The sequence below is a fragment of the Dermacentor andersoni genome, chromosome 6, assembly GCF_023375885.2.
Source record: "Dermacentor andersoni chromosome 6, qqDerAnde1_hic_scaffold, whole genome shotgun sequence".
NCBI lineage: Eukaryota > Metazoa > Arthropoda > Arachnida > Ixodida > Ixodidae > Dermacentor > Dermacentor andersoni.
The window spans coordinates 185,487,674-185,501,236 of NC_092819.1; the positions used below are offsets into that span (position 1 = coordinate 185,487,674).

At 42.0% G+C, this 13,563-nt stretch overlaps 1 protein-coding gene and 1 long non-coding RNA gene across 13 annotated transcripts in view; one reads left to right on the plus strand and one right to left on the minus strand.

The window, feature by feature from the left end:
- Positions 1–13,563, plus strand: part of LOC126524019 (uncharacterized) — a 37,412-nt gene that overhangs the window by 19,336 nt on the left and 4,513 nt on the right. For 6 of the 9 annotated variants that reach the window (XR_011895356.1, XR_011895359.1, XR_011895355.1 and 3 more), the window contains one exon: positions 8,780–12,515. This is a non-coding gene — a long non-coding RNA (uncharacterized lncRNA). Of the gene's footprint in view, positions 1–8,779; positions 12,516–13,563 lie in introns of those variants that run through there. The other 3 variants (XR_011895360.1, XR_008610869.2, XR_011895354.1) reach the window with 3 other exon arrangements.
- Positions 5,909–13,563, minus strand: part of LOC126524009 (uncharacterized) — a 32,676-nt gene continuing 25,021 nt past the window's right edge. For 2 of the 4 annotated variants that reach the window (XR_011895350.1, XM_055067028.2), the window contains one exon: positions 11,656–11,784. Coding sequence is in view for 3 of the 4 variants with exons in the window: in XM_055067028.2 (XP_054923003.1) it covers positions 11,738–11,784 (47 nt within the window). In the remaining variant the exon portion in view is untranslated. Of the gene's footprint in view, positions 6,951–10,190; positions 11,785–13,563 lie in introns of those variants that run through there. The other 2 variants (XM_072288905.1, XM_055067026.2) reach the window with 2 other exon arrangements.

The following is a 13,563-nucleotide window of genomic DNA, read 5'->3' on the forward strand; positions in this document are numbered from 1 at the left end:
CTTCCCATGTTATGGATACGTAAAATTTATAGCAGGCCCATCCCAAAAATTTGGGGACGTCCAAAGCCAGTATATCAAAAAAATGTCTTCTGTTTGATTCTACTCTAACCTTATAGTCCACCGATTTCAAGTGACTGGCCCAGCTAGTAATGCAGGTGGCATGCAGCTCTAACAAGTAGTGCGGCTGGAATAGGAATACTTTATTGTGGCACTGGTGGCCTGAATTCAAAGCCTTTTCATTAAATAACAAAGCTCAAAAAGAACAGTGCCACAGTTATTTTTGTCTTACTGAGACTTGGCTAATACAGCCCACACCCACAGTGGGTGGTGTGTCAGCATGCAGCGGTGGCCTAGCCAGTTAAGGATTTGGGCTAGGAAATAAGTAGTCATGGTGCACGTTGGAGCAGAAAAATTGGCCCTTTTGGAATAGTTCGAGTAGTACAGCAGTAATGTGTAGCCATTTGGTGCAGCTCATTATTACTGTGCACTCACTAAATGCTGCTCAACAGCAAAGGAAGACACCAAGGCCAACAGCCAGCAGCAGCCAATTCGTACCACGTCAGTATGTTGCAAACACTTTTCTTTGAATAGGTAAGAAACCTTCATAAACAATTGAAAAATTCATGCAGAAACTCCTCTGGGACTTAAGTACGCTTAAGCATTGTACCACTTGCTCATCTCTACGCAGCCCAATGTCATTATCAACTCATTTTCAAGGATACGGCAGCCTGTAATGGAAAATTTCAGAAAGACATCCTAGGGAAAGTAAAAGACGTCCAAACGAATGTTACTGAACTTCTTTCCTAAATGGAAGGAACCTCTGGCGTCACGAGGTAATTCATATGCTTGACACCCAGACAAACTGGAAAGCATAAAATCAGGACAATTGCAACACAAGTTTGGTGGTAGACGACCTCAGTAACAGATTGAGTCACAACAACCTTATCTTTAAAGCAGTCATTGAGCAAGACTCAGACGTGGCAGGAAAAGGAAGGGCTTGTAACTGAGTTAGTTTCTAAATATTTAGGCATTGCAGCTGGTGAAATTGAACATGCCCATAGAATAGGGCAGAAAAGACAAGGCTATACTTGGCTGATAATTGTGAAATTCCTAAACTTAAAAAAGAAAACACATACTGAAAAATGCATTTAAACTAAAAAAGGTTTGAATCGTCTCATGTGGATTGATAAGGATTTTTCAATGAGGATGCAGTCCAGAAACTCCGAGATTTCGGACGTTCCAAACAGAAGCCCGCTGAAAGGTTCAAACTTCTGTTTGACAAGCTTCTACTAAACAACACTATTTGTCTTTGACCATACCACTAATGAAGTAAGTGCCCTCCCGAAACGTCACGTCCTCGTGAAAACCCAGTGATGTAAAAAATGAACGCTGTGATGCATGTGTGTCAATTCTTGTGTCAAACTTCCGCAGCTTATTTCGTAACCAAGATCACCTCTGTTCTTATCTTGAATCCTGTTCAGTAGACGTTCTAGGCACCGAAACCTGGTTGTCATTCGACATTTTGGATCGTCCTTGTCTCGTCAGTTTTCATTATTTAGAAAACATAAAACTGAATCGAGAGGTGGCGGTGTGTTAATCGCAGTAAAATCTAGTTTGGAAGCTTGCGTTATTGAAACTAATTCCTGCCTCAAAATTGTAAGGGTTGCTCTCTGTCTGCCCACACATTCTACCTCTGTCATTGGAGTCTGCTATCGTCCACTTGATTCATCCCACTACTTTCCGGATTATCTAAACAAGTCTTTAAGTTTTGTCCAGAACAAGTACCCGACATCACCAATATTTCTTGTCGGCGATTTCGACTATCCCAATATTGAATGGCATTGATGCCGACCCCTGTATGGCACAAGAAAAACGTCAATGCCAATATTTTCCTGACATGCTCTCAACTTTCAATTTGCATCAAATTGTTTCTGTTCCCACTCATGGTGATTCACTCTGACCTCATACTAGCCACAGAACCAAATAATGTTACGGAAAATGTATTGGATGGTATCAGTGGCCACAATATCTTGCATTGTGAATTCATAGGTGCCCTAAAGAAACATGAAAATAGAAAAATTAATATTTGATTACACCCGCGTGAATGTCAGCGGGCTTGTTAGTGACCTTTCCACCTTTTCTGTCGGCTTCTTGCAGTCATTCCCTCATTGCAACTTAAACACAAACTGGGTTTTTCTTCATAATGGGCTGATCACACTTAAAAAGAAAAGCATATTCCAAAATTCAATATAACAGCCTGCACAGAAAGCACTTGGTTTGCGACGCATGTGAAACCTATATATTGCAGAGCTGAACTATGAGCATCTGTGGAAGATTGGAGGCCCTATCGTGAGCACGCACACTTATGCAGGACCGTAACAACAACAGCCAAAGTTAAATTTTTCAACCATGACATTTCAGACATGCTTAGCAATGACACAAAAATTTAGGAAACCCAAATTATCGAACTTGACGGTACCATTATCTAAGGATGGTAACATTCTTTCTCTGGCACGTGTTGCTATTGAATTCAAAAAGTTTTTTTTTTCATCCGTTTTCACGGATGAGACTCCTGTACCTAGTAGCTTTCAGGCCCCTATTTTGCATTCAAGCATGCACAACATTAATATCGCTTCTGAAGTAGTACAGTCCTGTATCGATTGTCTTCCAACTAACTCTGCTCCTGGTCGTGATGGCATCTGCCCTAAACTTCTTAAGATATCCAAACCTGCAATATGTCCCATTTTAGCCAAGCTTTTTCAGCAATGTATTGACACGGGATGCGTCCCAAATGATTGGAAGGCAGCTTGCATAATTCTCATATTTAAATATGTTGATTCGTCTAACCCATCAAATTACAGACCAATTTCTTTAACCAGCATGTGCTGCAAACTTCTCGAACACATCATTTCATCTGCTCTAATGAAGTTTCTTACAGAACATAACTTTTTCTTTATCAGTCGGCATGGACTTTTACACGATTGATATGAATTAATGACTTGCATAACTCCACTCATTCTTTTTATCGAATCGATGTAATATCTCTAGACTTCGCGAAGGCTTTTGACAAGGTTCCTCAATTCTGGCTTATTCATAAACTGACAGATCTTAACTTGTGAGGATAAGTAGGTGGACTACCATCTTTTTAACTAACCGGTAGCAATCAGTTTTCATCAATGACCATTTGTCTCCATTAAATCATGTCAAATCTGGAGTACCGCAAGGTTCCATGCTCAGGCCTATTTTGTGTTTAGATTATATTAACGATATTAGTAATGGTAGGCGTTTCATAGACTATTTGCTGATGATTGCGTGATCTACTAACCCTGAGGACACCTGCTACCTTCCATCTTACTTAGACAATCTCCGTAAGTGGGGCAGTAAGCAAGCGGAAATCAACATTAATATAACAAAAGCTATCAGATTCGGGACTACAGCTAAACCCTTGTTATGCAATTGCATAATTATAAAACATGCCCGTAGCCTCGGTATTCACAATATCTGGGTGTTCATTTGTCATCCGATCTGTCATGGAACATTTGCGTAGATGTGATTTTCACTAGAGTGTTTTAGTTTAGTGTCATTACGGTCCACCCCGCTCCAAGTTGCCCCGCTAAGCCACATGGTGGATTGGTGGTTGATTGCATGTTTTAGTTGTATGTCTAGCCTAGCGGAGCAGAGGGACGGATGGATAGGTGCTACGAGTGTCCCCTTTGGAAAGATGTGTGGGTTGCGCCATGAAGCTCTTGTATTGCCTAATGTTCTACCTATGTTAACAAAGAAAAAAAACCCACGACGACTTCCCATAACCAAACTTTGTGAACTTTGTCTTTGCAAGCCTCTGTTGTTTGACGTTTCCCTACTTTTTGTCCACCAATCTTCCTTTCGCTGCTTACCAATCTTTACTGCATACATTTTTACTTTCCCTCTGCTCTTGCTGAACCCAAGGGCTTCAAGCAGGCCAGTGGTGTATGTGTGTGAAAACTTTTATTGTAATGATGTCCGGAGGCTAGACTTCTCAAGCCAAGGCGGGCCGCTCCCACGTTGGCACTGTCAGGCCAAGCCTTTCAGCGACATCATGGGCCCCCTGGACTGCCCTTAGTTGGTCCTGAAACAATGGGCTTTGAATCCTTTTCTCCCACTGTGTTCATTCTTCAACGAGTTTGGGGAGAGTCGCGGGACACCCCGCCAGCATATGTCTGATTCCAATGATGCCATTACAATCATTGCAGTCCATCTTAATCTCCCTCTCTGGATATATTTTATTAATGGTATATAGGCCAGTGGTGCCTAAATCTACTGCTGGGGAGATATTTCACATTCTAGTAAAGCATGCTCTATTGTTTCCATAGCTTTACCGCAGCAAGCACATGCTTCTTCCTTCTTATATCTTGCTGTATAAGTGCGTGTTCTAAGGCATCCCGAGCTCATTTCAGAAAGTAATAAGCTTCCCTTTGAGTTATAATAGATTGTTTCTTTCCCGATATTGTTATTTCCTCTTCAGTAGTTACTCATAGCAGGTTTATTTTCCATTGCCGCCAGCCACGAGATTATCTCGGCTTCTCTGGCTTTCCGCTTGATGTTCCTTTCGTATTTGCAGTGCCTTTTGGCCGAATTCAGGGTAATGAAACAAAATAAAATCACCTATAAGTAAAACTTATAAGTAAACCTTTTATAAGTAAAACGAATACATATAGCTTATTTGTCCACAAAGCATCTAAACGTGAACTTGTAATGCATTACTGGTCCATTTTATCCAGTGGAAAATAAAGCCCCATCTTGGGTAATGCCACATGATAGCCAGCGAGCTTGCATTTTGCATCCAATCTGATCCTTTCTGATGCCAACATGTTGCACAGCATGCATCACATACTCCCGCGCTGCGAGGTTTTCAAATGGGTCAGCATGCGCACCTTCTAGCAGACATAAGTCTTCGTCTGTGCAAATCTGTCTTGTAAAGAGCAAGGCAGGCAAGGTGCCTCGATGCACGTGCCAGAGTGGGTGTGTGCATCGACCACCCTTGCTAGAAAAAAATGGCAGCAACCTTCTGCTCAGGCAGCTTGTAAGCGGACCGTGTTTCTGACTCCACCAGCCTGCTTGCAGCTAAGCGGAGGGCGCATGTGCATTCACGCTTTCGCTCCGCTCAGCTGCTTAGCCGAGTGTAAAAACGGCAAACTAGAACACTCTACTAAAGCAACCAGATCACTTGGCTTCATAAGGCACTATTTGCACTCGGCTAACTCCGAGACCAAATTTCTGGCTTACACCACCTTAGTATGCTCTAAAATCGAATATGCCTTCTTGATTTGGAATCCACACATGAGGCCTACCTCGAACACCAACTAGAGTCTCTGCAAAATAATGTTGCTCGCTTCATCACAAGAAACTACTCGCATACATATAGTTACAGAAATCGAATATTAGATTAATTTAGCTCCTCTCAATATACGCAGGCTTCTGACACTATTGTCCTTCTTTCATAAACTTTACTCCAATCGGTTGTCCCACGTGGCTCTAAATATCAGACTGGCTCGTGACATGTGTCTTGACGGCTTGATCACCAACTTAAAATCGCACCCATCTTCACCCACACTAATCCGTTTTTCCACTCACCTCTTCTCCTCGCCATTTGTCACGACTCATTTGTACATAATTTGAAGTTGTTCCTAGAAATCTGAACTACCTCTTACCTTGCTGTTCCGTTCCAGTTGCATTTCTTGATGTTCTTATTTAATATGCAATTTTGCTTTCCTGTTTAGTAATGTATACTTTAATTTTCTTCCATTGTTTTGTAATGTAAAACAGCTCATTGTGATAAGTCAAGTATTTTAGGAACCTTGAACCTTGTCATTACTATGTTTTTTCACACATTGTATATACCCTGTAATAAGTCGTTTTTTTGCACTAATTCATGTTGTTCCAATTCATATTTCTTGTTTAGTTGTGTACTTTTGGTATGTTTTGCTCCTTTCATTGTAATCCCTGTAAGAGATGGTGTCTGCCATGAAAAGGGTACCTGGCCCATACCATCGTCCGACTCATTCATGCTAAGGATGTTGTTGAAGGGAGGAATGAGGAGTAGGGGATTTATTTACAATATCTACATGAAGGGTGGAGAACATTACATCTGATCAGTCTAGCATGACTGAAATGCACACTGAACAGCCGAAAATGTCTGCTTAAACACTCTCTGTCCTTACTAGATCCCTAGGCCAGGGAAAGCTGCCATCCAACCTTCATCCAATCAAAGCGTCCAAAGTCGTCGAAGTACCCGCCTTTGAGGGCGAAGGTTCACACACTCTCTTGCACTTTTGTTTTACTGAACACACCAAAACCAGTGAGGCCTCATAGACAGGTGTTGTCACGCTTGACTCAAGCTCGCATGTCTTGGTTCCTGAGCTGACTCTGCAGTTTGCTGCTGAATCTGTCATGACCGTGACTATTACCAGAGTACATGGGGGAATGCCATAGAACAAACATTTCCAGGAGTTTTCTTGCTCCAATTGGTCCCTGAAGGTGACAGCGAACCAGCTAACAATCCTGTCCGCCAAACGTGTCTAGCCTTACTGGCTCCGAAGGGCTATTCGAAGGGGGCGTGTTGTTGGCTTCACGAAGCGATTCATTGCAGTGAAGCCAGAAGGTCACTATCCCCGCTGGCCAATCGTAACATCCCCCACCCCTATGCCTCCTGGGCTCTTTAGGGTACTTGAACAAAAAAGAGTGTTATGGAAGTTAATATGACCGGTATAAACAGCAGCGTCGCAGCAACACGGACTGCTGCAGACGGCGGCGCCAGGTGTGCTGATGACGTTCTGATCATTATAAGCTGATACTGCTCTTTAGTGCCTTATCCATCCACGTCAAACCATTATGCACCGCGTGGACCATATCTTGAACTCCGTGTTCTCGTCGCTTTGCCTTGAAGAGCGGGCCCATATCTTGAAAGCGATCTACGAAAGGTGCAGGGTGGGGTGTGTGCTGAGAGATTTGCGAGCGCTGCTTCGATCTCGTGGTAGCGACAGGCAGAACAAAGGTAAAGCCACTCGCTGCTGCATGCTCTATCTATATTGTATGCACTTTTCACTTTGTTGGGTGCTTGAAGGCTGTTCACCTCCGCCGTAGGTCGGCCCAGTATTGCACTATCTCTGGGATCGGCCCACATTTTTATCTTGCGTGATGGACGTTTGGTAAGCATAGAAATGCTTACACATTTAAGAAAATTTTAACACCCAGAACCAGCCAATTACTACCATGCCAGTATGTTGCAAGTACTTTCATTTGAGTAGGTAGAAAGCCTTTGTAAATAAATAAATATTTTGTGGGCTAATGAAAGCAGCTGTGTGCCTAGGCATCAGAGAGGCAAGAAATTACAACTGCACTAGAACAATTTGCTCTGTCACACATAACAAAAGAAGTGAAGGTGAATGTCTTATGTGCATTGCAAATGACACATGTGCTTTCATATGCACTATGACATATGCACAAGTGTATTACACCCGATAACAATGCAAGAAGCTCAACAAGAGACTGCCGCGAGGCTATGAACGGCGTCCAGAAGGAGGTGCCATAGCACAAATGGATGCAAAGATGGCAGTGGTGGACACAAACAACATTGCTACCATTCCATGCACTCAATTTTGTTACAAGGTGGTTTGCTGGCCTCTGCAAATAGATATGAGTCGATTCAACTGCAAATAGATATGAGTCAATTCATCAGCTAACTGTAGCTCTAGTTACTGATACCCAACCGACCTGATGAAGCAGTGCTGATTAGGGCCAATGGTCAGGGTAGTGTGCCATGAAATTAGCTTTTGGTGATTGTGATATGGGCTGCAAGCAGTTACAGGAAGCTTGGTGTTAATATATTGGTACAATTGGCAATTGTTTCCGAGATCATTAGTACGAGTTTTTGATAACTGATGAAGCACTGCTGTACGAGTCCACAAGATCACAGCAGATCTGCTTTCCATGTGAAGCTTTCATCACTTTAACTTGTATATTATTCTACTATATGCAGGGCTCACAAACCATATACAATATTTTCCGGACAATAATTTGAACCTGGCACAAGTAACCTGCCCCTCTTTTCACAAGTCAGCAACTATCACAAGTGTGCACAGAAGTTAGTTCCTGTACTTAAAAGATCACAAATTGCCGTACAGTTCTGAACCACGTGCAAGAACACATGTATGCAATGCAAACTGTGTGCCTTCCAGTGGTCAGTGGGTCTTAGCGCATGCCATTGTGCTTGCTATGAATGCTGCTTTTGTCACCGTACCCTGTTAGCATTGCATATAGTAATTGCTTCGATTGGTGTTGACAGCCAGGACGAAACTTATACTGAGAGAGGCATGCCTGATAATCAGATCGTGGTATTGGCATGTAAAAACCCAGATTTGTTTTATTTGTTCTTGTTTCGAGACAAACAAAGTGCCCTTGAAATGCTGCATGCAATGCTTTGACCTCGGGCAATCCATTGCATTACTGCAAATATTACTCAATATTTGAAAAGTCTAGTAGATGATCCATCTCAAACTGAATTACTTGCACGTTCACTATTTGTTTCTTATATTTAAGTCTTCTCGTACCCCTGCTGAAAACGCTGCGTTGCCCTGAAAGCGTGAAAATACCACACCTTTGCGCAGTTCGCGTAGCTAGGTTGCAGGCAAGTTGAATTGTAGCTAAATGGTGTAAATGGTGTAGTAGAACCACCACTAAGCATGTGTTGGAAGTCCAGTGCTTAAGTTAGAATAAACTACCTGGTTATCTTTTTCCACAGCTACAAGTAAACAAAAGCTGAAGCGGCCTTCAAGTGTCAAGTGTGGAAAAAGATGTTTTGCGGCAATGGCTGTGACTGAAGACAACACAGGTGTGTATGTGGTTTTCCAATTCAAGCACAGAGGCCACGACTTTGAACTGGGTCGTGTTTTTCTGTCCAAGTCGGAAAGAGCTGCTATTGCTGGTAAGAAACCACTTTTGCCCTGCTTTATAATACATAAAGAGTGGTTGTTGAGTTTTCAACATCCCAAATACAAGGCAATACTCATGCCAGACCATGCAGTGAACTTGGAGCACATGAAATTCATTTGAAATTCATAATTTCCACATAATTCGAGGCCACCTTTACTGACTGCAGGGCATTATAGTTAATGACATCATAAACATGTTTATCATTTTGCTACATTGTATCAATGCCTGAAGGGTTCAGAGAAAGAGAGAGAGAAAAAAGGGAACCGTTCTCCAATTTCACAGCGGTAACAACTACCTTGGCACAGCCAGTGGCCTATATTTGACCTATATGGCTATTCTTATTGCAGGCAACGACTTTAGTTATTTTATATTTGTTTGCATCACTTCATGTACCAAGCAGGAAGGTGTAGTGCCTCCTGGTGCACTGTAGGCCACGCCGCAGACTGTGGCTTTTTCTTTTTCTGTTTTATTTTTCAGGCTTTCAGTTAACTGTATTGGTATGACTTATGATCCTAGTGCAATTCAATGTCTCAAAATAGCAGTAAGCTGGAATAATTTCCACTTGGGATTACTTAAGGTGCATTGTACATAATTATGTCTGCCATTTTGACTAAACTGAAGTGCAAGTATTACAGACATCGATGAAACTGCGACCTCTCGCCACTACTGTAGGTCATCCACAGCAGATGTGCTTTCCATGTGAAACTTTCATCAGCTCAAGTTGTATTTTACTCTACTATATGTAGGGCTCACAAACCATGTGCCATATTTTCTGGACTATAATTTGAACTGTTGTACAAGTCACCCCCTTTCCCCCCTCTTTTCACAACTTTCAAAGAAAAAATATGTGTATATAACTCATTGTATAAGATGCCTCTATCTTAACTTGGGTCAGCATCGTGAAATGCGATTGTGCATGTTTATACACTTATCCTAAAATGTTGTACTTACCCATTTCAGGGCACTAAACTTCAGTAAAAAAAATTTTATGAGCCGCACATTCTAGCAGACAAAATAAACTGCAAGTACATTGCTGGAGAAAAAGAATGTCTCATGTTGGTCTTGCATATATAAGTTACACTGTTCTACAATACGCTTGGACGAAAATGAAAAGAAAATGGTGGCACCTATGGTTTGGAAAATATGGTACCTAAATATTTTGAATGCTTATGAATCAGCTATGTGAATGAAACATGATTGAAACGATCACGATAATTAGGCTTATACCCCTGTCACACGGCGAAAACTAATGTCATTTGAAAATGATGACAATGACGAGAGTAAAAAAAAATAAAAGACACGCCTCAAACCCACTTTTGTCCAATAATTATTTTCCAGTATGCTAAATTCTACTAGAATATGTGATCATTGCTTTCAAACCGTAGTGTTCGATTACTAACTTGTCGACATTGCCAACGAAGTCGAGTCGAGCTAAGGCAAGCAACAGGGCGAAGAGAACGATAGGCGCGTCCGCTACATCTGCTAAAGTGGTACGAGAAGGGCAGTTGCATGTCATCGCCTTTCTGATGTGCATGCGAGCTTCTAATATCCTCATTCTTGGCGCGTGCCACAGGAAAAAACGCGCACGCTTTTATGCCAAGTCAATTGAAGTGGCCGCGGCCGATGCTCCGGTGAGAACCAACACGACTGCTGCAGCGAAAGCTAAAGATGGCTGTCTGGTCACTGGACTGAGAGTAGTTTTCTGTATTTACCTATGTGATGGACTTCAATGTCGTTAAAGCAATAATTAGGTAATAAAATGGATAGAATAGTGATTTTTTGTTAAAACAAAAAAAGAAGCACGTACTGTTTGCGAAACACTGGTAAACTCGTGGTGTCGAGGATACACATTCAGTTCCAAACGAATGCGAATGAGTTTGGCGAACTGATTTGTTTGTAAATGTCATTTTCGTAAATGTCCTTACGTTTTACCGTGTGACACCAAAGAAATGGCATTATCAGCGAATGTCATTCGTTGTAAATGACATTAGATTTGCCGTGTGACAGGGGTATTAGACATGAACTTGTAAAACAGCTTCAAGTGTCCAGTGAGTACTCTACTTGACTGAAATAATACCTTTAACTCAAAAACCCACATGACTGCATAGCCTTCAAAGCATACGTTCACAGGTGTGTCTGCTCTGTAAATATGGATGAATGACTGATAAATCAACCATTAAAAATAATTGCTGAAAGCTTTAATTGACAATTTTTATATTGACATTAATCAAATTATGTGCATCAATTCAGTCAGTAACAGTGATGTTTATATTTAAGTTAATCTGGAAATGCTGCACATGTTTTCGATTGCAGACTGTTTTGCCCGTCTATGGTGGCATGCCACTATGGAAGTGGCAATAACTTATGCTATGGAATGTAATTGGAAAATTAAGTTCTAACTGTAGGATAGAAATTGATAACAATGGCAATATTTAGTAAAGGAACTAAAAGTGGAAGACATTTTTGCCCTGGGTAGGATCTGAACCACAATCTGCACATGTCCAGTCCAGTGCAATGCTTTTACAATGGTTCAGTAATGTCTTGTGCGAACAAGGTTACCAACAGTGAAGGATGAAATTGGCAACCTAGCTGTAAACTTGGTACACACAATAAATTTCTTCACTTACGTACCTGATAACACTGGTGCAGATAATCCCTATGACGGTTTATCAATGACACCAAACATTGAAACACTTAAATATGTAATCTTGCCTCTTCAAATGTAATGTAATCGTGTAGTGTAATTCAGAAATGTAATCTTGCCTCTTCAGCAGCTGAAGGCTGCATAGCACCATGTCCTTGCAAAGAGCTGACCTAAAAAGAACAAAAATTGCGACAGCTTGAACTATTTAACACACACCATTGCAAAAGGTTTTTGTAAGTCAATGTAACTCATTATTCAATTAAAGGAATTCTAAATAATGATATTAAAAATGTTCATCAGTGCCCATTTCACTTCCTTGCGTGCTCGGTAATTTTTACTTATGCTTCAACTAATATACACTTTTTCTCTACTCTCTCAAGACAAGCTGCGAGAAGGCGTGTCCATGGATGCAGTACTGGATAATGTGCGGTCCAACGTGGATGAAACATTCCACCGCATTAACCTGTTAAGCAAGCAGGATCTCCGCAAAATAATGAGGGATGCCAGAGTCTCGAAGACCGAGCGGCTGCACGATAATGACTATGTGAGCATGCAACTCTGGGTTGAGAGGATGCATAGTGAAAAGGAAAACCCATTGCTCTTCATTAAACACCAAAGACAACCCGACAAAAAGTGACATTTTCTTAGAGAAAAAAAATGAGGACCTTTTGGATGACAGAGATCTTATGCTAGTCATCATGACCACACCACAACAGGAGCTTTTCAAGAGGCTTGAAACTGATCGTATATGTGTCGATGGAACACATGGAACAGCAGGTGAGCAGTACTATATAAATGCATTAATAATAAAAGCAAGAAAGAGGGAATGCTGTCCGAGAATAATTGCAATAGATATGATGAGTAGTATTCCTTCACACATGATATTTCTCTTAATTTTTCATTTGATGGAGTTCTCAATTATCAGTAACAGAGCAAGAATGAATTTAGCGCTCTGTACACTGGTGATATCATTCCATTGCTACTGATCTCATCGCTACATGCCCTGCATATCCTGTCTGTATTGTCACCACGGAGTTATAATAGGTCACATAATACAGCTCTTATCACATTTGTCTTGTGGGGATGCGCGACTGTCACACGTCCCCTGATATGTTGTTTTTCCCGCATAGCTTCCGTCTCCTGCATTGCGGCTTCGCCGCGGGCCCCAGGCCACGCGAGAGATGGCGCGAGTGTTGCGCTGCTAACGCCGCCTCATGGCAGGGTTACTTGGGGGCGCAAGGGAGAACACGTTTCCTCTTTGGTTCGGGACGGCAAGCAGCACAAACGTGCCGCCCGTGCGCCGATCCATGCTTCTGCGAGATCGTCTCGTGAGGCCTTGTGCGAAAGAGCCACCGTTCGCGTGACCGTACGCGTGAACGACCAGGCATTGGGATCCAGCAAGGGGCGAACATAATTCGCTCGCTATCCGGTCGCGGTGAGTCGGACTTCCGCGATTTGTCGCACGCCCATCGGCATGTTTTGTGGATAGCAACTCGGCTAGCAGGCATTGATTTATGAAAGGTGCAATAAATGCCCTTGTGATTGTCGTTCCTTTGACCCAAGGTACGGGATGAGAATCCCACAGTCTAGAGTGCAGAAACAGTGCATTGCACTGTGTATTAGTGCCTTCTGTCAGAGGTACAGCTGTCAAGAGGCTGTTTGGCATCCTGAACTGTTTGCCAATTAGGCGAATCACTGATTACTGCTACAGTCAAAAGTGCTTTTTCTTGGTGGCGATGGGTGGTTCCCCGAGGACTGCAAAAACAAAACATTTAGAAAATCAGGCAGTCCAAAAAAAAAAATTAATGCATGCCTTTTACTGCCATTTAAAGGGAGGTGCTAGTCTAAAACATAACAAGAACCTAGAACTATGAAACCCCAGCTGTTTACATACTCTTATGGTAATTTCAAATACTATATAAATCAGTTTTATAGCAAGTTGCATAGGT